At 40.6% G+C, this 23,238-nt stretch overlaps 1 protein-coding gene across 4 annotated transcripts; it reads right to left on the bottom strand.

The window, feature by feature from the left end:
• Positions 1-29: 29 nt before the first annotated feature.
• Positions 30-22,243, bottom strand: LOC137109150 (pecanex-like protein 3). Of its 4 annotated transcripts, none has more exons than XM_067494613.1 (36): positions 21,885-22,243; positions 20,437-20,922; positions 19,502-19,710; positions 19,285-19,390; positions 19,037-19,076; positions 18,806-18,901; positions 16,939-18,705; positions 15,178-15,307; positions 13,727-13,896; positions 13,390-13,447; positions 13,133-13,274; positions 12,835-12,992; positions 12,091-12,244; positions 10,988-11,020; positions 10,696-10,867; positions 10,435-10,545; positions 10,195-10,286; positions 9,970-10,079; positions 9,530-9,635; positions 9,341-9,433; positions 9,083-9,233; positions 8,507-8,651; positions 8,008-8,185; positions 7,747-7,855; positions 7,426-7,555; positions 7,271-7,329; positions 6,956-7,171; positions 6,172-6,425; positions 5,753-5,983; positions 4,943-5,046; positions 4,703-4,850; positions 4,376-4,606; positions 3,937-4,211; positions 3,690-3,859; positions 3,152-3,558; positions 30-2,888 (listed from the first exon to the last, which is right to left on the bottom strand). In XM_067494613.1, exons 2-36 carry the CDS (start codon positions 20,587-20,589, stop codon positions 2,742-2,744), a joined length of 6,855 nt encoding a protein of 2,284 aa, XP_067350714.1. In that variant the 5' UTR covers positions 20,590-20,922; positions 21,885-22,243; the 3' UTR covers positions 30-2,741. The 4 variants fall into 4 exon arrangements, with proteins under 4 accessions (XP_067350714.1, XP_067350717.1, XP_067350718.1 ...); XM_067494616.1 differs by having other exon boundaries at positions 8,008-8,182; XM_067494617.1 differs by having other exon boundaries at positions 13,163-13,274.
• Positions 22,244-23,238: the final 995 nt, after the last annotated feature.

The raw sequence follows: 23,238 nt of genomic DNA, 5'->3' as shown, positions 1-23,238 counted from the left end.
GTTATGGAAAAGTAAATCACTCACAGCAGTTGATTTGCAAACAAGGACACAAAAATCTTTAATTTAAATAGGAAGGAAAAAAAATAAAATAAAAAAACTGTACAGAACATTGAACAGCAACTTAAATAAAAGAGTTCCTCCCCAAATAACCAAACTAGTCAAAGTGGGATGGTTTATGATACATTGTGTGCAAAAGAAATTAATTAATTTTTCCCAAACTGCACATTTAAATGAGTGCCTCTCTCCACACAGCTCTCCCCATCCCTCCCCTAAACCTCAACATAGTGTCTTGAATGTAAAAGAAACCAAAATCCAATAATAATAAAATAGATTTATATTTTAAATATATTTATGTATGAAACATGCTGTACACAATTTCAGGGATTACAGAATCCCTTTTTTTATTGACAACCAGGTCTGTCCATTAACTTGTGCTTTCCTCACTCCCAGCAAAGACAAAATAAACAATATAACTGCATTTTGCTTTGGATACAAGATAAATGAGGAGGAAAGAAAAAAAAGACAACAGCACTAATAATCAGAAAGTCTCTTTTTCCTGAGTTGAGGGAGTTTTGAGGGGTAGTGATTGGCTTTACACCTGTTGTAGCTCCTTCACAGTTGAGACTGACAAATCTTAAGGCTGCTAAAACAAATTTTAAAAAAGAAGAAAGGTTTTGTAAAGTTTGGGTTCCTTGTTCAGATGTAATTAACTGACAGTGGGGGGAAGTAAAATGTGCTGCAAAGAATGAGGGATAAAAAAAAAACAGGTGACTTTGCTGTAAGTACTTAATTCAGAGGGAATTATACACCTTAAGGATGCATCTTTTGTAATATAACCATGACACTTGTTACTAAAGTCCCCCCCACCCAAAGACTAAAAGTCTTCTACAGAAGTCAATTTCCTTCCTGTTATAGACCCTGAGAATGCTGGCATCCGTTCAAGTTTCCAACAGGGGAACACGACTTCAAAGTGACTATCTTGTGAGAAAACTAGTAAATTAATGCTATGGCACAAGGGTATTTCAGAACCAACCACTGCTGACAACTGGGCACAGAATCTATGGAAAGATTTGGTTGCAAATTTGTTCGGACTGTCAGGTTCTTCTGTTGTGGCGCTTGATCTGCTTCAACCCTGTTTAGTTCTGCTTTTCACAGTGGTGGACCAAATAGAGTGCAAGAAAGGGAAAGAAACCAAGTTAAAGTGACTTCTCAGGAATACTTCCAGTTACATTACATACTTAAAAAACAAAAACAAAAAGACAGCTGTTGGTGAGATGATACAAATGTGATGAGATCAACCCAATGGAGGAAGGAGTGGGTGTACAATCAACAGAAGGCAGATTTCCAAATCGATATCGGCACACAATATAGACAAACCCCGTTAAAGACATCTGTAAGACAATATTAAATAAATATCCCACCTTTGCTTTCAGTATTTATAAATTTGTCCAACTAAAACGCTGGATTTAACCGTAGAAACAGCAGTGTAGTAGTGGGTATATTAGTAGTAGCAGGAGATGCAGAAGCAGTAGTATAATAACGGGAGGGGGCATACTGCAGGCAAAGAAAACAGCTCCCAACACAAAGCAGCCTGGGTCCCTGCTATTGAGAAAGTCATGAGCTGACTGGATCTGATCATGTTGATCTTCAAAAACAAACTCAGTGCACCTTCATCACTGAGGAACTTGTGATTTAATGATTCAAGTAAAAACAAAGGATATTCTACTTACCAAAACCAAACAAATACAGTTTTCATTTCCAAACACTCCCAATTCTTTTTGGTTTTTGTTCACTATAATTGTCACAGAACAGAATAAGCCTCTGCTTGATCCTGATCCGTGTCTACCAGCTCTTTCTGAAGTCATCCCACATCTGTGTTGATAATCAGATTCATGACTCGTGTCCAGGCCTAAAGAGACTGTAAACTAGTGGGAAAAGCACCAAATGTTGGCTGGGATTTAAGGGAGTTTCTTTTTCCCTGAAACATGCTCCAAAACAGAGCTGCTGACGGTTGATGTTGTTGGGCACCTCTGCAGGACATAAGCTAGAGGACATGGATGATGCCAATAAAATTTCGGTGGGATGTGTGTTTTTTTTAAACTTGTTGAATATATGTAATGTGCAGAGAAGTGGACTATTTTGAAATTGGTCTGTGTGTACTGACAAACAAACAAGGCTTTTCACAGTTTCCACTTATCCTTCTCTTCTTTTCCTTTTGATTGGATAAAAAAAAATAACCTGCTGCTGCAGATGAGAGAGAAAGTCAGAGGCAATCCTCTATTCTCCAGTAAAAAAAATTAATACTACTCAAGCAAAATATCCCTTTTCATTGCACTGGCCTTTCACAACTGTTTGTCCAAATTTTGTCCAAAGAGACACCAAGTGCTCTTTTTTCGAGGGGGGTTTAGAATTGACTTATGAGACTTATCAGGCCTTATGAGTCATGGCGAAGGCTGGCATTGGTTGAAATAATTTGATGATTTGACGTCCATCAGCTCAGCACGGGAAAAGATGTTTAACCTCATTTGGCTGACAAAGAAAAGTTGATGTGTATATAACACATTTATCCGGTATTGCAGTGGGCCAGAGGGTTTTACAAATAATTGTTGTATTGACTTATTTAAACAAGGGTTGAGAGAATAAGTCCTAAAGGCTGGAATGAGTCTGATAGGCCCGGTCCAGATTAGACTGTGGTGTGCTTTCACTGCCAAAATGGTCACTCTGGGCCTCCTAGTGCCCACTCAACGCAGGTGCTCAAGTAAAGGCAGCTCTGTGGATTCATCTCGTGGGGTGAGTGGGTCAGTGAGCAGGATTGGATCCAGCGTCTGAGTGGCTCCCAGAGGATCCTGTGTTGGACTTGCCTCTTGTAGCCGGGCAGGAGGAGTAGGCTGTAAAAGACACGACATGTTAAAAAAACAAAACAAAACTTCAAGCAGGAAAATCAGGGCCAAAACAAAAGCTAATTCAGTGAAGTGTAATCCACACAGGTGTGGTGACATGTTCATTCTGATCTGACAAAGCATTATGTCGTTTTAGCTCACTCAGGGTCAGAACAGGTAAGAGGTTTTTTCAACCATTTTATCCTGTGGCCTGGATGTCACACTTACTATAGTAACATAAGCAAACAGTAAAATGGTGACACTATCCTCACCTGTGTGCGTATGGTCTGTACTGTTCCTCCTTCCCCGTCCACTACAACTGGTCCATTAAACCCCTTCTTGCTGGAAAAACTCCATTTGCCGAAGTGGCTCTCATAGTGTAGCCCGCTGCCTTGAGTGAGGCCAGCCCGCTGGCCTGCTCTGTGCCCCGAAGTCTCCAGGAGGCTCACCGGGCAGAAGCGCTCTGGGCCAGGAAGAGAAGGTTGAGCCACAGAGCTGCTGAAGGAGAGCTGGGAACTGGAAAGCTGCTGGCCCAGCAACCCCTGGATAGAAGATGTACGCTGCAGAGATGTGAGCAGTCCTGTCTCCATTCTGCTCTCTGATTGGCTGAGCAGAGTTAATGGAAGAGGCTGGGGGTGGTGAGGCCAGTTCTGGGTAGGACCTACAGGGTTGTCAGTACCTGCAGGGCGAGACAAGTCATTTAATTATTTGTAATCTATGAGTCTCTTTTTAATACTCTTAAGTACGTATTAGTGGTTTAGCAGGCAGAACTGCAGACAGATGGAAGGAGTGACTGGTTTCTGGTCTTACCCATGGAGGGCTGGACAGTGGTGATGTGTGGCTGGGGAAGACTGGAGGCTGGTGTACTCTGGGTGGTATGAATGGCTGGGTTGGTGGAGATGGAGGCAGAGCCACCTCCACAGTCTGAGTCCTCAATGTTTCCTCCACTGTTACAGCCAGCACCACAACCCTTCTGTAACCTGCAGAGCCACATATTAGAAGTTTACACTAACACAATGTCCCTGGCAGACCTGTGTGCAGAGTTGTGTTTATGTACCTGTCCCAGCTACTGATGAGCCAGGTGTAAATGTTGTGTGGACTGACAGGTCCTCCCCACACAGACCGAAGCTGGCTGTGCCCTCCAGCATATGAGGTGGTGAGAGGGGACACGTAGATTGGGTAGCCAATGGGCTGGTCGCACGAGGAGTTAATCATATTTCTCAGGGCTTGTTTGGCATTTTGTATGCTGCCACGCTCAGGGTTACGATTGCGCAGGAAAACCAGCTCCTGCTGTTGGCCAGCCCACAACCCACGCACGCACTCTCTATTGACCTGTAGGGGTGAGGACAAAGACAGTTGAGGAGCAGGCTGCCTGAAAATCTGGTCCAGGCTGGAAAAAACAGCTTTAGCTTACAGAAAAATAAAATCAAGTAAACAAATCATCACAACAATTACGAAGACGTGTTTAAAAAAAAAAAATATATATATATAGTGACCTTGATGACTCTGAAGCTGAGGAACCTCTTGTTAAGCATGATAATCTTGTACTCGTCGCTGCCATCATCCATAATGTGGCGCAATGCCAGCAGTGAAGGCATGTTTGCTAGAATAGCGCTGCGCCACACAGGGTCACCCTCGTGTGATATTAACATCTTCTCCTCATTAGCAGTGATGGCATCATACAGAACCATAGGATCCTCATACTCATCGGGAGATGTAAAATGGTCCTGGAAGAGACAGATTACAAGTTTGGCATCAACAGAGGTCTTGAGATCTTTATTCTAAACTCAGAGCTTGTTTTCTTCTGCTACAAGAAATGCTACCTGATGCAATTTGAGGGACATCCGCACTCCTGGTGCCACAACTCGATTCAGCAGGTCCATATCTGCAAACACCCATTCATCCCTAGGAGACGTGATGCGGAAGTCTCCTTTGAAAAGTGCATGGAGGCCGTAGAGAAAAGGCTCCAAGCTGTAAATCAGTTAAGTAATTATAATTCTTGCTGGCACATAGAGTGAGGGGGGCAGAGTAAAAGATGTGGTAGTTTGGCACAGTGGGTCTACCTTGCAGACATGCTGTGAGAGGCTGTTCCTAGGGCTCTTCTTCCCAGGATGCACAGCCCAAAACAAAGGTTGACAAGTGGAGAATCTTTTTCACAAGTCACCGGCTACAACACAGCAGAGAAATTAAGATTATTGATCAAATACTGTACATGTATGGTACAAATATTTTTCAAGTTTGAGTTCAAGCTGCAACCAGGTACAGAGCCAGACAGGACGTTGCACAGCATGTTCTCTTCCTTAACAATCAACATTAAAATCGAAATCACTTCATAACTACTGTGTTTTTACATTTACAGTAGGTCAGCACAGCTTCAGTCAGTGTAACAGAATGATCATTACTCAATAGAAAATGTTCCCATTGGCTGTTGTTGAAGATGGAGAGCCCACATTCAGACAATCAGAAACCATCAGAGGTATATGAACAATGTATTTTATGTTAATAACTTGTGAATCAGCTTGCTTGTAGACAGAGGGGGATCAGGGCCGTTTGTAAAAATAGATTTGAAGACACAACTTGGGGTTATTAAAATGTCACACGTTTAAAATACCTAAATAAAAAGTCAAAAAGGGCCGAAAATACAAGTTGTCACAACATTTCATCATTAGATGTAGACAAATGCAGAACCCCTTCATTTGGGTCTTTAATTTTAAAAGGTTCAGAATAATTTAATAAGTTGCAGAGTAATGTTTGTATGGTTGTATTTTATAGTAGACAGAAAGATCAGAATATAACACCAAGCAGTTGTAAACAAAAAGACAACAGAAACTACTCAGACTTGTGGGTGATGTAAACGTTGTGGAGAGTCTAACCGTTTGACGCCTGCTATTGCAATATTGAATCCAGTCCAGGTAAACCATGCAAAATGAGGAGGAGGTGATTCCAGAGGCCCTGTGGTCATAGTCTTCATCAATGTTCAGGTTGAAGGTGGGGTCACTGTCCACGTAGTTTGGACTGAGACAAGGTCGTAGAGCCTCCTGAACTGTCTCATTCGTCAGCCAGTCTTCCAGCTTTGACGATCGACTCACATAGTAGATGATGCTCTGTCCAAGGGAACATACAGAAACTTAATTATTTCTGTATACAAATAAAAAAAAAAACTCACCTTATTATATTGTGAGACAGCAGCAGCTAAAAACAGAATATCATCATAAAAAGATTTTACAAGAACGATTATGTAAAAACAGCAAAAAAAACAAAAACAAAACAACACCAAAAAGGACCTGCTTACCTTGACATAGTATGTGATGAGAATCTTACGAAGGTCAAAAACTTGCAGCATGGACGCTGCATTGTTGTCGCTGATGCTGTAGCCCTCCAGTACGTACTTGGTGGCAGCCACCTCCCATGCCAACCAACGCTGCCCGAAGGCAGCATTGAATGAAAGCATATGGGGGAGGTGGCCAGGCTCACAGCAGCAGCAGCCCTCATCCTCCTCCACCCCTTCTGTGATGGCCTCTACCTCCCTCTGCTGACAGTAGGTACCTGGAGACATGCAACAACACACGTTGATCCACAGCAAGCGAGTGTCTGTAGCTATATGTACAATAGCAATGTGAGATACATTAGACAAAGTCAACAATTACCATACATTTAAATAATTCTCTATCATTTCACAATTTAAACATTATAAACGTTCTCTGTTAGTGCATGAAAATCAAAATAACTAATCCTAAAATAACTATTTTATAAGTTTTGATTTAGGGATTTAGGGGAATTTATCTTTGTGGTGGACAACCATCAAAAGAAACCTGCTGCTATGAAAGAATATACAGTTAGAATTATTAAATGAAAAATTAATATGTATGCAGTATTCTCGTATGGTGCCCAGTATATTTTATACAAATACTACTGACTGGGCAACAACTACCTGATCTCTATGACTAAATGCTATTCTGTGAAAACACTTGACAAATAACAAAGTGACATATTGAAGCCAACAGGCAAACAACTTAAATTGAGCTCATTTCAGGAACTCCAAACACTGTCAGCTCCAATCACTCCCTGCTGCACACCTCTGAACTCTAGACCCCTCAGCTGGAAAGTGACCAGGCCATTGCCAATCTCAATGATGTGCACCAGAGCGTTAAGATAGTCTGAGGCAAGGATAAAGCAGTCGCCGGTGCTGTAGTTTCCCCAGCGACCGAGCAGCAGGTCTCCACACAAGCTGTGCTGCAGTGAGCGCGTCAGGTGTTCGTAGAAAATGGAATTCAGATTGTTGTCATCAGCACCTTTAGGAAAGGAAAAACTTTTCACCATAGCTCCAGAGCAAAAATAAATAAGTCCAAGTCCAGAAATGATAAGATGGGGAAAGAAAAATGTGGCATTACCTGGGTTGCGGTCTAACTGAGTGGCAAGTCTGGTGTTGGAGTGATCGACCCGCTTAGTGCTACAAACATGACAAACAAGCATTAGAAATACTCTATACTGGGAGTTCAGGAGCGTTTTTTTCACACTTGCACCAATAGTTTTATCAAAATCATACTTGTAGTCTCGTTCCCAGAATTTTACAGGTCTAGTGTATGAGGTCACAAATACAGCACTGCCTAGGACAGGATTGAGAGGGGTGGAAAAGATAGCAGAAAAGATGGCCTGAACAAAAAGTACAGCAGAATCTGAAGTAAGGGAAGTTAAGGACAGTTCATCAACAAAATAGTGGTCGTATCCAACAAACTGCATTTAATTACAAAATTTAGTTTATACTAAGACTTAGTCAGATTTACAGCTGTGCGTAGTACTCTATGAGAATGTACTGCAGGTGGGAATATATGAATTGTATTATTATTATTATTGTCGTTAAGGATACGGGGCACTGCAAAGGGTTGAGCAAAGGCGTGGAAAGCTGAGCCCCAGGTGATCTGCCAGGGGGCAATGTAAGTCAAAACGAAGCGCAGCTTGTACAACAGGTCCCACATCTGAAAAGTCAATGGCCAAATAAACATCACATCATAAACACAAAAGCATGACACAAAAAAAGAAACAGAATGTCACAGTTGTCAACTATAGAAAAACAGCTTGTAAAGAAAAACTAAGTAAAATGGATGTATGTATGGGTCTGTGCTCTAACCTTGCTGAAGAGAATGGACATAAAGTAATAGTCAATTAAGAAGGTCTCAGAGAAGCGTGGATAGTCAAACTGGAAGAACAGCGTGGTGAAGCACAGCATGACATACTGCTGTGACGGGGCGCAGAAGGATGAACGCAACAACTTCATTCCTGCTACTGAGATGAAGAGAGCTCGGCTGCTGGAGGGGTCAGGAAAGAGGAAGTCAGTGACACACTACTTTATGCAGATAAAACCACAGTCATGAATGACATGGCCTCTCCGAACCCAGATCTAAGCAGCTGGCTCAGCAGTCTACAGTGGATAGTCTATTGGGTTGAAGAGGTTATAAATAGTAACAAGTGAGGGAAGACATTTTTCTGAGCACAACATGAATGATATATCAAAACTGGGGCATGTCAACATGCCGATTAAATTGATGTTCTACGGTCACAACACACATAACTGACGTGTACTGTACGGATATGAAATCATTTGGAGACAGAAAGAGGAAAAGGCTTACTAGATGTCCAGTTCTTTATGGTTCTGGCCCACAGTTCGAGCTTCTGTTGTTAGTGAGTTGAGCACTACAGCTGGGTAGATGAAATATTTCTCCACACACTGAAGCCATGCATACAGCTTCTCAAACCACATCAACTGAGCAGCATCTGAGGCAGAGAGAAAGGAAAACACTGTGCGAAGAATTGCTAGATTTCTCCTCAAAACAAGTTTTACGATGCTTAAAGATGTTTAGACATCGCGTGGTATAGTGATTTATTTATAATATTTCTAACTCTTAATGAATACTGGAAATGCATCAACTCAAAGTGATATTTTGCTCCTGTGTACTAGTGTTGACTTACTAGTTCTTAATCACTAACTGTCAAATATACAGCGGTTTAAAATTACAGTTTAGTGCTATTGCATTCTATGAAGACATTGGAGCACTTTAATTACAGATCATACTGTTTTTCTATTTACTCCGTGCAGATTGCTTCAGTGGGGGTACTTACTGTATAAGGTTCCAGTATCAACTTTCTTACACATGCAGCTTTGTCCTTATGAGTGTGCACATAAACAGAGCAAAAGGGACACTGACCTCGGACCTCAAACTGACTGTACTCTCTGGAGCGCAGCACAGGGTGAGCCAGGCAGAACCATGGGAGCTGTTTGCGGAGCTGAGGCAGAAGATAGTGTGTGATGAAGCCTACAGCTCCAGCCAGGATGTACAAGACAAAGCTAAGAGCAGGCTGTGGATCAAAGGCAAAAAGGGAACGATTTATTTAAAATTGGTTTGTCACTTATGCACTGAGAATTATGTTGTAAGAATAGGATTATAAATTCTAGTTTAACTAACTTGAAGAGCGATGAAAACTGTGCTAGCACTTATGGCGAAGGTTATCACAGCCATAAGGGGACACATGACCAGGTCTGAATGGAGAATCTCTTTCTACAGTGAAATTGTGAGAGGGCATAGGGTTTGCTTCAGAATATAGTTAATGAAAACAATACTTTCAACCTGTGAAGAAAAAAGAAGAATGATTACCACGGAGTTCTGCAGCTTTTCAGGAAGAGGGTCCTTGATCTCCACAGGGGGTTCTTCTGGAGTTCGGTTCTCCAGTTCTGGGAATAACTTGGAGCGGACCAGCGACCTGGTGTATGTGGTAATAAAATACATAAAAAAAATAAAAAAGGAACAATGAAAACTTTGGCAAAACACTGTAAAAAGTGCTACTTGTTGGGCCAGGTGAAGCAACCCAAAGTCCTTAGTTGCCCTTAGTTCTTTAATGTTGCATTGGTGTGTCACAGGCCCTCACATCAGCATTCAGGCTAGTGCTTAGAATACAATGCTATTCTGTAGTTATGTGAAACTACTAGTTAATATTGGAATTAAAATAATATTAATGTGCATCTATTAAGGATGTCAAAACTAGGTTTACAATCCAATTTAAGGCTTTTGTAGACAATGTAAAACAATATACTGACCACAAGATGGTGGGATCACTGCTTTGGCGGCTGAGGTGGTATGATAAGGCCAGGAGTAGGCCACAAAACACAGAGAACAGTACTGGCACATGGGCATCCCCCCACGGCGCCTAATGTAACCACATTGAAAACAATGCACCCTGATCACTAGTCAGCACAGAAATCCCACAAGATAACACTATATTTTCACGTACAGTGTCCAGTGAGTGAGTGTGTTCCACTCACGTTAATAGCACCGAGGCAAAATCCGTATAGTAGAGCAGCCACCAACATGCTGCGTATGAGGCTGAACAGAGATGAAAGGGGGCTGGTAGTGGCTGAGGAAAGACAGGAAAAAGATCACTAGGAACCTTAACAAAAGTGGACATGTACAGTTTGTAAGCTGGCAACTGGAAAATACTGTAGCACTCCCCTAATTGGCTGAGGTATTACATCACTAAACTGTCTGTGTTGATATTTTCTTACCAGTTCCCCCAAAAATGTGCATGTCAATTTGCTCCAGCAGACACATCACAAAAGTATTGACCTGAGGTAGCAACCCAAACAGGAAAATGACTGGGAAACACAAGGCAAACACTGTGGTACAGAAAAAAGAAAACAAAAGGGTTCAATCACACTATATAAATCCCATAAAATCAAATACATCAACATCAAATATAGACACACTTGAAGTGTGGTAACAATATTAGTTGGAGTTTAGTGAGAGAGTCATCTATAAAAACTAACCAATAAGCACGTCCCTGACACACAGCAGGAAGTGTGCAGAAAAGAAGGTGACACCATAGAGAGACAAGGGTTGCAGGCTTCCTAAGCATCCAGATAGATCAAATATCCAGATCATCACACAGCACAAGCAGAAGTAGACCGGCCGACTGTACACAATGATCCAGTTATGGCCCTGTTTAAAAAAAAAACAAAAACAGCTAAAAAATAAGTCACAATTACAAACAATTTGTTTTTTTTTGTTTTTTTAAGTTTTTGTTACATTCTAGCATATAGAGATGAAACCAGTACTCACGTGCATGGGAGACGCTGCATCTGGTTGTACACTCTAAAACACAGATGTAGGAATATAAGTTCAATATGTGTCACACATAGGTGCAAAAAGTCAACAAAAAACAAGAGAAAACCAATTTCATTTTGTTCCCAGTATTAATTCAAATAATCTTTTCTTCAAATCCAAATTTTTATTATTGACCCCAATATCACTTGCCCACCATGTGTTACTGCATCCCTGTCCAAGTGTCAGTGGTGAGGTACAAGAGTCAGCTGTGTTAATGCACAAGGAAATGTTACATCACGACTCTCTTGTGACAGCTCGGTTGGTGCTCAGGTTGTCTTTTTTGCTTTTATGGATTTGAGTGATTAGGTGCCTCGGTTTCACCTGAGTAAGCTAAAACGTTTAGCTAGCAGCTTTCTGCTCACATTTTAGTTGCTGTTGTAAGTCATTGTCTGCAGTTCCCATTAACATTTTATATTATCTGTTGCTTTGTAGCCCACTGTATAAAGTATATGTTTTTTATTTTCACAGTATATTCTGAGCATCTTTAGCACATTTCTTTGATAATGATGAAACGGATCAAAAAATTCATACAATCACATGTTTAGTTTACAGGTGCAGGTTGTGACGGCCAGTTAGGCTTAACACTCAATCTACTTTTGTTTTGGTCAGTTCCATATTCATTCAGCCATGATGTGGCAAGTAAGAAAAAATAATCATAAAAACATTTTCATGAGTGGTTGCTTTTGTTAATTTCATCTGCCTAATATTGGAAAGTTTAAAGTTATTGAGGCCTGGACTGAAACTGCATTCAATGGGCCTACATCACATTTAAAGCTGTCATGCTTTAGACTTTACCAAACAAACCTAAAAGAAGTAAATGTATTTACTTTAACTGTTCCATTGTACTAAAATACCTTTTTGTAAAAGAAACTGACTAAACAAAATGTATTTACATCATATAAAGTTCAGTACATGTCTGTGAATGCTTTTGCATATGAGGAGAACATCAGCTCTGCTTCATTTTAAAGCAGGAAAAAACCCAAAGACTACTTCAAATAAAAGAGTAAAAATTAAATAAATTAAAAGACTATTGCTACGGAAATCCAGAGGTAAGGTACCTTCAGCAGAGAGTACTGGCAGCTGGCTATGACCAGGCAGAACTGGAAGACCCAGATGTCCCTGAAAAAACCCTGGAGCAGAAGTAGGAACCCCAGGAAGGCCACCAGACTGGCCAGCACCACAGCAAACACATTCTCTCCCACACGGCGATTCCTGGCCAGAGAATATCCAAAAAATATATATTATTATCAATATATTATTATCATAAATATATTGAAAAACACAATTAGCATAAACTGCAAACAGTAGACATATGGGCATTACATTCTTGGCAATAGTTTTTTTTTAATTAGCAAAACAATGGTGCTACACAATATTAAAATCAACCATCAAGCGACATCCAACCCACAATGTTAAAATGTATCTTGCAGGAATAATAATCATTTATTTACAGGAGTAATCTTTATTATATATTGTGATAAGTTAGTAATAAGTGTGACATGAACTCAAGGTCCTGCTGAGGAGTAAATCACCATACTTAAGTGTCTTCTTGTAAGGTATAAATAATTAAAAATATCTTCTCTTAATAAGTTGATGTTAAAAGTTTTTAGATTTAGACTACCTGCATGGGAAAGAATTATGTTTTTTGTAAAGTGTCCATCAGACCAAAGACATGGATCTAGACACAATTTGCATTTTGTTTATTTTAGGGCAAAAAATCGTTTTGCTTTAACAACACAAAGATAACTAAATGGGCATCACCTCCACTTCAGTCCTGCCAACAGTTAAACAGTCCAGCTTACCTATCCAATAAGGCCAGAAGTGCCAATCGATCATACCGAACCCTCAGCCACTTCCCTGGCAGCACCCAAAAGCGATAGTACTGTTTGGGTTTAGCTTTCTCCTCAATCATCAGAGTATTTTCTTGGGACTCCTGTAGAGACTCGTGATCCAGATCAAACTAGGTCGGGGCGAGAAAGAAGTGGCGAATTTAAAAGTCTAAAAACTATTTGTGTACTCTGAGGTAAAGAGAGTCCTGATTTATTTACATGACATTCTAGCTAAGACCATTTGCCACATCACACATCAAAGGCTGCTAACCTCAGGCATTTCCAGAGGCACTCTGCGCACCTGCATTCCCTGTAATACCACAGGCCTGGGTTGGAGCATAGTCAGAACTGGTGCCCCTTCCTGGACTTCAGTGGAGGTGAAGCTTGAGGACTGGGACTGTCTCTCCCTTTCCCTGCAAGCAAAACATTTTAATAGTATTACGCATTAGACATTCATTTTTTTTACAAACAGAAAATTACCTCTTATAATCTTAAATTAGCAACTGGACACTTAAAATGCCAACTTACTGAACTGGGTCCTCATAACCGCCTCCAGCAGGTCCAAAAGTGTAGGACCTCTTCACTCCTGTTACACAACAAATGGAAGGCTGAAATGAAAAAAACTTGAACAGGGAATCATTTTTATTTGTTCAACTAATTAAGGTTACTGTGTGTTATTGTAGCAGAACAGAACAACCTGCAAACACAGGAGGAAGAGGATCAGACTAGGATAGAACAGGAAGAAAAAATAAAAAAAATAAAGGGGGTGGGGGGTTACCTGTTTACAGTTCCAATATGTAATTGGTATTAAATTAATTTTATTATAGGGTGCACACACCATTACCTGTCAGGGCCACTGACTCACCACTCTCATCATAGAAATAGTGCACTGCACCCTCTGATGTGTCATCAAAGGTAGAGGCCTCATGGATGCCTCCGCGGGGCAGTAGGAGCGAGGAGGCAAACTGTAGGGCTGAAGGAAGTGTGCGAGTCCGCGAATGAGAGGAGGTCCGAGTTCGCTGGAGGTCCTGGAGACTACAGACGGCAATAGACACAAAATGTGTTGAATGGTATCTTATATATGCTTTAAATGTCATCCTTGCTGATATGCTCCTTGGTAGTTTAAAATACCATGCTTTTCAATTTTGTACAAAAAAAGTTACAAAACTATACACTTTATTGCCATCTCTCAAAGATATGTTCCTAATACAGAGTAGTTTAACTAATATTAGTAATCTTTTCTTCCATCATACTATAATCTTAGCTTCAACCAAGCAGATTTGTTACCGATGGGAAAATAAAAGCACAGATAAAAGGTGTCAGCAACAACCTTTCAGCCAGAATTATGCTTCTCCACTGATACAAGTAAACGGTGATGCCGACCAATGCTCGGATACGCTTCTTGTTTACTGGCACGGTAGACGTACATGTCTACTACGGGATTGTATCACGTTTAACAAGACTTAATTTGCTGAAAATGAAGAAACAATCCGCAATCACAAATTTAATATGCGTGTTATACAATTCACAACACCAAGCAATCATAAAGGTAAACGTGGATTTTGTGGATGATTAAACGGACCTGATGAACGTTTTCCAGACCCCTGCAGGAATGGCTCTTGGCAGGATGCACTGCTGAGGTTTGGTCTACTGAAGTGACTTTCACAGCAGTAGAGAGCACACAGTTACAATAGAAAGTACAAGAGAAAGTATGTAAAGCCTCTGGAGTTACCTTTTCTGCGTCATTGCTTCTGATAGATATAGAGAACTACAATGTCCTGTCTTTTGTTGTGAATATTTTGAGCGATACCAGAAGTGGTCATTTGGTGGTCAAAGACCAAATGGTAAATTGTTCAACTATTTCATTTTTCATTAACCAAATAGTTTGTGTCCCTTAGTATATGCATATATAAGTACTATAAAAATAGTATGCTATTAAACCCAGCGTTTTCTTATTTTCCTTTTGTAATTTTTTCTTTATGGTAATAAAATGTAAGTTGAAATACACTCAAGTGGGAATCTGTTGCATTTTAATAAAAGCACAGCCTTTTATCAAAACACAGTGAACATAATGAATACACTAAAGACTGACATCGAGACAGGAATGAACGCTTATATTTCTTGTTCTACTTTTCCGTTCTTCTGTCCGGTTATATAAATCTAATAAGCGTGTGCACATCTTCGTACAACACATTGAGATTTGAGAGGTGTAATAATTCCATAATTCCCTTCTCTGCATTGGTCCACGTCAACGTTTATGTGTATAGGTGAAGAAGTATAATTTGGCTTTTACTCCGAGCTGCTTAGCTAACAAACCTGGGAGGGGATCCCATTGTGGAAGGGGGTGGTGTAGGGTTGCTCCCAGCATTGTGTCTCCTTCGGATGGCCTGGGTCCTTTTAACACTGCTGACTGACTCATGTTTGCCCACACTCTCTGGATCTATGGCTGGAGAAGGGTCGTCAGGTATATTAGTTTACATTAAGTTTACATTAAAGTCGCTAATATTGTGCAACTATTAATTATCTTTCTTTTAAAATCATCCAGGCATGACAATCCCTGAGTCAACATTAACCACAAAATAGCACTGATGCTAGAAAGAATAAGCAACAATAGTGCCTACCTCAAAAAGTAACAGGTTCAGGTACATTACCCTAAGTTTAATATTTGTTTCATCAAAGCATATTCATTAATTGTACTGTTAGTAAAAGTGTGTAACCTATAATAAACTGCAGGAAATCCTAACATCAATATTTACAGCTTTGATCAAAATTGAAATAGTCCAGTTTTGATAAAGCATTAATTGGTCTAATATGCATAATATCTTTTGTTAATGCATCATGCAGGACAATGTCCAGAATAAATAAAACAGGTGGAGAATCTCTTTTGAACTGGCTGGGTGGAGAAACGGGAGCCTAATGCTTACAGCTCAATTTCTAATCATTTGTAATTGTTGCAAGCATGATGACAAGTATGAAGGAATCAAATTCCCGATGTGTTAAGAAGTATCAAAAATCAAACGTAACTCCATACTGGAGCAAACAGATGTTCTCTGATTTTTACAGTTGAGAAGACTGGTCAAGACAAAGTTTGTGCTTTGCACCATGGTGTCTCCAATAAGCTGTGTGCTGAGGAGATTTAATACAAAAACCACAAAGTCAGCTAAATAAAGGCAAAGACAACTAACTAAATAAGTACAGATACTATATATGACAGAAACCCTAAATGTTTTTTGCATTGTGGATATTTTATTTGTTTGGTTTACTTAACTTGCAATTTTTGCCCTCAGTTACTTTAGTTCACTTTTTAAAGGTCTGCGTTATTACTTATATTGAAAGCATAAGTAATAACCATTACTTCAAGTGAAAACACACACTACTGTCACCAAAATTTTGCATGGCTCATGTTACAGGAAGTGACTAATATTCTTCTCCCTTTCTATTCATTTCATAGTTTGCAAAATGCAAGGCACACAAATCTAGCACTGATTTAAAGTTAGCAAATCTTAGTTTCACGTTCGTGACTCAGATTAACATTGAAAGTATAGTGATTGTAAATCAGATTCTTGTCAAGGTTTGTTCCTAGCCAGCTGCTGGCACCATTTATATCTTTAGTAAGTTACGTAGTTTGTAAATTTCTAAAAATCGTTCTTCTAATTTCTTCTCGTGTTAAATCAGAATAAATAAGGCTGAGAGTTTTACAATCCCAATTCAAAAAAAAGATGTGTAAAAACGTAAATAAAAACCGAATGCAATGACTTGCAAATCTCATCAACCCATATTTATTCAGAACATAAACAACATATCAGATGTTGAAACTGAGACATTTTATTTTAAAATATTAGCTCATTTTGAATTTGATGGCAGGGGGGTTCAGACACTTCTTAGTTAATAAACCTGTTTATTTGGGGACTAAAATGCAAATGAATGATTTAAGGTGAATATCTGGGAATGTCCTAAAACTTGTTTTGATTCCTAAGAATCTCCAGACTGGTTATTTATCTCAATTGTCTGAAATATTTGCTGCGTCCCCAGACTCTGCCTACAAATTTTCCAAAAGCTGGAAGAAAATCAGCTTACCTCCTCCCACAGCTCCCTCTTCAACTAACTCTCCAGCCTTCCAGCTCATCTGGTTGCCAGTCCAAGAGCCTCCAAGAGAATCCAGCCGTTGATTATGATGATGATGATGATGAGGATGATGATGATGATGATGACGCGCTCCAGTGAAGCCATCAGTATGAATAGTGCGAGCTTCTAGGTCAGACTTAGAGATGGTGAGAGTTCGAGGTGCAGGCGTGGAGGTGGAGGGCAGTGTAAGCAGAGTGGAAGGTAGAGCTGCTGTGTTGCTCTGGCCTCCACCTGCCCCATCCATACTTAATACTCTTGCGTGAGTCTTAGCACTAGCTGTGCTAGAAGAGCGCTGAGCAGCACGAGAATGAGAGGGGCCTGCAGTCTCAGGTAAATCCCCTTCCCTTGGGGTGGGTAGTTGAGCAGCAGGGGGCAATGGGGATGAAGCACTAGTGTTAGCGAGGTCCGGGGAGTAGCAGGAGGTAGAAGAACTAGAGTCGTCATCATCATTGTCATCATCGTCTGAGCTGTACTGGCGCTGAGAGCCCAGGCTAGAACCAGCACTCATGTCACTACCATCATCTTCGTCAGTGGAGTCCTCAAACAGACTTTCACTGTAAGCCTTAGCGCCTAGTCGGCGCACTGGGATATAATCTCTGTGTTGTCTATGATTGTTATGACGTCTGTAAGAGCCACTGTCAAAACTACTGCTTCCCGCTCCAGCCCGCCTTCGTGGAGCTTTCCTTCGTCCTGGCCTGTGCCCCATACTACTGCCGCTGGCCCGCAGCAGCTTCAAGTCTTTAGGGCGCACAACCTGCTGGACTTGCAGAGAAGGCTGATCAGACAGTAAAAAGGGAGTGGAAGATATGGGCAAAGCAGGCTCAGAACAAACTAGACCCAGGGCCAGCCCTGAGGGCACTGAATTGGCCTGCCGAGGTGGGGGCAGAGGAGGAACTGCAACATTTCTGTCTGAATCACAAACCTCTGAGTGACCACTACTTGAAGGAGAAGAGTTCTGGAGAGGAGGGTGCTGTGCAATATCAGACAGTACAGGGGCCAAATCCTCCCCTTCAACAAGTGTCCTGTCCAGCCCCTGGCTGAGGGAAAACTCTTTGGATGGGGAGCGGAGTAACACACTGTCTGACAGGTTGTCGGTATCACTACTACCTTGTCCTGCTGGATCCTCCATAGGCTTTGGGATGTTAGAGCCTATCACTGGTGCTGAGGCAGATGCCTGACCGTCTGCAGCCCGTGACTGGGTGCATGAAGGACTTTCTAGCTGGGTAGAATCAGTTTTTTCACTGCGGTAACTGCTAACAGTGCTGAGAGTCTCACGGTCTGTGGTGGCTCCGCCTGCACTGAAGCAGCTGTCCGTGGATCCCGCAGCTAGTGCTACACCACTGCGGCTGCCTGGATGCTCAGTTCCAGGTGCAAATGCCACAGGGTCAAGGCCCAAACCCAGGAGATTTTCACTCAGCTCCTCACTTAAGCTGCTCTTTATAAGTGGGCTAAGGGGAGTGTCTCCCAGGCTCTCAGATTCAGCAGAGGGGCCGAGGGGAGAATAAGCACCTAACCCATTGTCCTTGGGGCTATGCTGTTCTGGTGATTCTTGCAATTGTTCTTTATCACCTCCATCTTCTTGACTTGAGGGTGAAGGGGGGATAGACAGGCAGTCTCCAGGTTCTCCAAATCCAGCTGCAACTCCAGATACTCCCATGAAAGCTGGGAAATCACCTCCCAGAGCAGCAGCAATGCAGGACTGGACCACACTAGGAGCCCCTGTTTAGTAGGAAAGGCAAATCAGGTTGAAATTTTGCTTATAGACTAGGTTCCTGACTGAATTTGTTGTATTTTTATATTAGACAGTGTGCTGACTTACTAATGGTGTCCTGGGAACTCTGGCGAAGGATCTCACGCTGAGCTGATGTAACGATCACATTATTGCTGCCTTGTTCCTGCATTAACTCTTTAATATCTGAGGCAAAAAGAACAAAACAAAAACATTGAGTGGTTAGGGGCATACATTTCATTGTGTGAAGTCAGTGTATAGGATTGTATTACATTATACGTGGTTTAATATGTCACTTCTAGTTAAATACAATACACTTACCCTTAGGACCCCCTGTATCCTCCAGCTGGGGCAAGAACTCCTGAAGAATAAAACAAAAATATAAAAACAAACACACAGTTACTGCTTATTTTGATACATGTACAAAAACATTAAAAGACATTAACACATTAACACCTTTGCCCAATAGACTGGGAAGGGAACTTAAATGACGGACATTCTTAAACATTTTCTAAAAAGCAGAATTAAGAAAACAGTAAAGAAGACAAAAAAATGGTGTCAATCCTCACCGACACCTGGTTTAATCCAAACAGGGAGTGCTGGGAGCTGCAGCGCACCGGAGGTGTTGAGTTGACCTTCCTAAACACAGTCATCTCTACTCCAACATGACTATCCCTGTGAAAAAGTTACATTCCCTTACATGTTCATTTGTAATGTAAAACTGACTTAGCATCTCACAGCATTGTGATATACTAGGTTTTTTTCAAAATCTGTCTAACTTCTTACCTTTGCTGACCACTATCATGGACACCTGAACATTCATCTCCCTCTTCTGTCCTTGGACCTATAGCTGTAAGTGAGGCCTGCTTTTTCTCTACAATCTCCCCGAGGTCAAACATGGAATGAAGCCGGTAGTTCACCACCTTAATGGCTGTGAAAAAGACTGCCACCACAGCAGAGTACACGCCTGCAACCACCAAGCTAGGGGGAAGTGCCTGAGAGGGAGTGAAAAAACAATGACAACAGCTGACGGCTAAATATAAAAATGAGACAATGAAATCAACTTCAAAGAATGAGCACCGGGAATTATCTGAAAACAGCCAGCTAGTAACGAATTTCAAATAAGATGTGGTCACAACATTTAGACATTCAAGAGTCTAATTGGCAACACACGAAGGCCGTGCAGTGTTGAGGGCAAATAAATGTGTTCTTTTTATAAACAAATCAAAATCTTTTATATGGAACTGAACTAGAAGGGATTTTTTTTAGGTCATTACGCACACAGTCAGTTGGGAATATACATAACTAAATGGATAACTAAAATTTGTTACATTCCCTTACATTTTCACTACTATTGAAAGGTGTGTTTGTTTAAAACCTATTCCCATTTCTGTCTGACTATAAAGAAGGTGGTTAATTTATAACAAGACTTTGTCATTAAATCTACCTCATTCTGTCATGCAGTTTGCTTTGTTAAGCACAGACATGGGATAATGCTATGGTTTCTCATTAGTGTGATGCGTCAACAACATATATTTACATATTGTGTAAATCCCTTGTGCAACTGTCATGCTATGTAAATCAAAACAAATTGGCAAGATAACAATAATGATAAGCTTAACACTTAAATAGAACATAAACGACAAAAAAAGAATTAGTTAGCATTTAATGGTTCATTCATTTAGATAACCTAAGTCAACCAGCTGTGAAAATGTGCTTACCATGTACAGTAGAAAGGGGAAGGCCAGGAGGAAAATCCAAAGGTAGAGGTGGAAGCAGTTGGAGAATGTGCTCTGATGCGGGTCTACATACCAGCCTCCTGTAAGTGAAGCCCACACACCCTGCCGCAATATTTGAAGAGCTTGGGAACCCATCTCCACCCTTAGGTTCAACCAAAAGCTTAGCTTCCTCCTCCAAAGCTGCAGCTCAAAAACTGTGCAGCAGTTCCAGCCACAATATCTTGTGTCTATGATGGCACTTCCATTGGGGAGGGCAGGTTAACCAAGACTGTTTCATGAAGGACAATAGTTCAGTGTCTTGTATATGTATACTTCAGCTGAGGTCAAGCATCCTTGCATATTCTTGTGCCAGTTTGTGCTCCCTCCCTGAACCAATGTCGGCACACTCTAGGCTATCCTTGTTGGGAAATCAAAAGAGTGACTTTTTGGCACATCGGTAACCCACTGAATGTGTGCAAAAGCATTCATCTGTCAGAAAGATCAAAATTGGCAAAGTTAGATTTTAAACATTGCGCTCAGTGAAGAAAATAGGCAATAATCCATTTGGGAAATTATACTTGACAAATCTGAAATATATTTAGGAAAATTACTGCAGCAGAATCCTATCCACATTGAATTATCAGCTGTGCACCTTCAAGTGTTTTTCTTGTTTGTCACTTTAAGCACTTCCTTAAATTCCATAGTCATTATGAAACAAGTTTCCTCTTGATTTCCAGTTGGTCAAATTCAGCAAAATATCACAAGACTACAGACTACATTTAATTTGAGTAAAACATTAAACGTACATGAGTTCACGGTAATAATTATAATGAGTTATTACTGTAGTGGCGTACAGTACTTCTAACTGAAAAGCTAAGGTGAAAATGACAAACAGTGCATGGCAGTGGGTGTCAGAGTCTTCTAACCAAACCATAGCAACTGAAAAGCTTCAGGTAGGTCGAAAGGGCTTAAAATACCCCATTTTCATGTCCGGGCCAGTGCTATGCCGGGTAGATTAAGTTTTTTGGTTGACATTAGCAAGCTAACAGACAATTTAGCCTAGCTAACGAACGATATACATGTGGATTCATTATCGGTACAATTCGACCTGCTCAACCACCAACGCCTTCCATCTTACCGGAGAATGTGATCAAATAATCGACAGTAGAGGCTCATCCCTATAAACGGTCTCACAAACGTTTAACGATTAGTAGCCGCTTGTTACTGGCTAATGCTAGGCCGCATATATCTGTATTTCAATCTGGGCAATGTCTCTGTCGTTAGCAAGGTACATGTAAAGCCAGTCTACAACATGAAGTTAGCGTAACCGCTGGTCGCAATGTGAACGTTAGTGGGTTCATTGGCTAATGTTAGCTTAACCTGATAGATCTGGTAATAGTGCTCACAGGTAACCTAAATGTTTTCAAGATATGGATCCAAGTTTAGCTTACAATTAGCATTAACTAGCCAGCTTGTCTCATATCCTCCTTCCGCATCCAGTCCTTGCAAAATCTCGGAGCTTTCCTTCTCAGGATGCTGGTGAGCAAGGAAATCGCCTGTCCAAAAACTGTAGCTTCACTTCTTGTTCCCGATGGTTTATCACTTTAACTTAGCATTGTCTTCTAAGAGTCACTCGCCTTCTTTGGCATCAAAAGTTAACACATGTGCGATGGGAACAGAGGTCTTCTATCATGGTGAACGACTATTATTTCTTGGCATAAACTGTGCCTATGTTGAAATAATTCAACAAGCTAGCTAACAGGGTAGCTACTGCTAGCTAACAACTAGTTGACACCATGGATGTGGGACGCACGGCACGCAAGGAGGGCGGGGGGAGGGGGGGGGAGCAATATTGCCATGGCGCTGATTGGCCCTGTTCAGTGACGCAATGAAGAATTTTTTTAAAATTACATTTAATTTCATTTAATTAAAAGACACTCTTCCACCCTATCTAGTTTAATAATTATTTTAATTTTATCTTATAAGGAATCATAGTATTCTGTTCCCAGTTCTCTATAAGCAGTTAAACTATCTAGTTTAATAATAATTTTTATTTGATATTATAAGCAATCATGGTATTCTATTCCCAGTTGTCTATAAGCAGTTAAACTCCTTTTTAAAAATCAGTTCCCAGAGGACTTTTCACTTAAATTATACATTAGAAATGAGGAGATGATTTGGAAGATTATCTGTGATTACCTGTTATACAGTAAATTTATTTGAAAGAAAGCTTCCCTTCCCTTACAAATACTCTATTCTTAACAAAGTTAAACAAGTTCATTCAATATATAAAGTTAATAATGCATCTGATATCTGTGTTTAGTTTAAGAAAATGAAACTATTACTCATTTATTCAATGAATAGAAAATGTTTTGGAAGAATTTAAGTTAGTATGTTTAATAGAAAAATGCACAACGTCTACATAACATCTACTGTCATTTTGGGAGGTTGTTACTGAATGTTCATGAAATGTAAAAACTATGCCTATGCAAAAGCACAAAAGAATACTATGATTTTATTTGTAACAACTTTGAACCTAAAACTAAACTAAAGTTAGAGTGGTAGGTCAAAGTGGATATAACATAGTGGGTCTCATATGGGAATGTCCTTTTATGGCTGTTTTGTTGAATTAGGCCTGTGACATCTCAGCAGTGCTTGATAGTGACTTATTGTGTCCAGTATCCACCCAGTGGGAGAACTTTTATCAACACAGATCAGACCCTACCTGCTCTAGACCGCTATTGACACAGTATCTCTTGTAGCGGCCTGGTGGCTCTTCACAGAACAACTTCCAATTATGCTCTG

Source organism: Channa argus, chromosome 24, assembly GCF_033026475.1.
Source record: "Channa argus isolate prfri chromosome 24, Channa argus male v1.0, whole genome shotgun sequence".
Classification (NCBI taxonomy): Eukaryota; Metazoa; Chordata; class Actinopteri; order Anabantiformes; family Channidae; genus Channa; species Channa argus.
The sequence above is the reverse complement of the archived record's forward strand: the minus strand, read 5'-3'. Positions and strand labels throughout refer to the sequence as shown.

Bases quoted from the DNA above. Each gene is read 5' to 3' on its own strand.
- LOC137109150 (XM_067494613.1), bottom strand. From the start codon at position 20,589: ATGGGTTCCCAAGCTCTTCAAATATTGCGGCAGGGTGTGTGGGCTTCA. The intron at 15,308-16,938 runs GTAAGCTGATTT...ACCCTTCTCCAG, and splicing joins AGAGGGAGCTGTGGGAGGAG to CCATAGATCCAGAGAGTGTG. The intron at 13,448-13,726 runs GTGAGTCAGTGG...GTTGTGTAACAG, and splicing joins CTATTTCTATGATGAGAGTG to GAGTGAAGAGGTCCTACACT.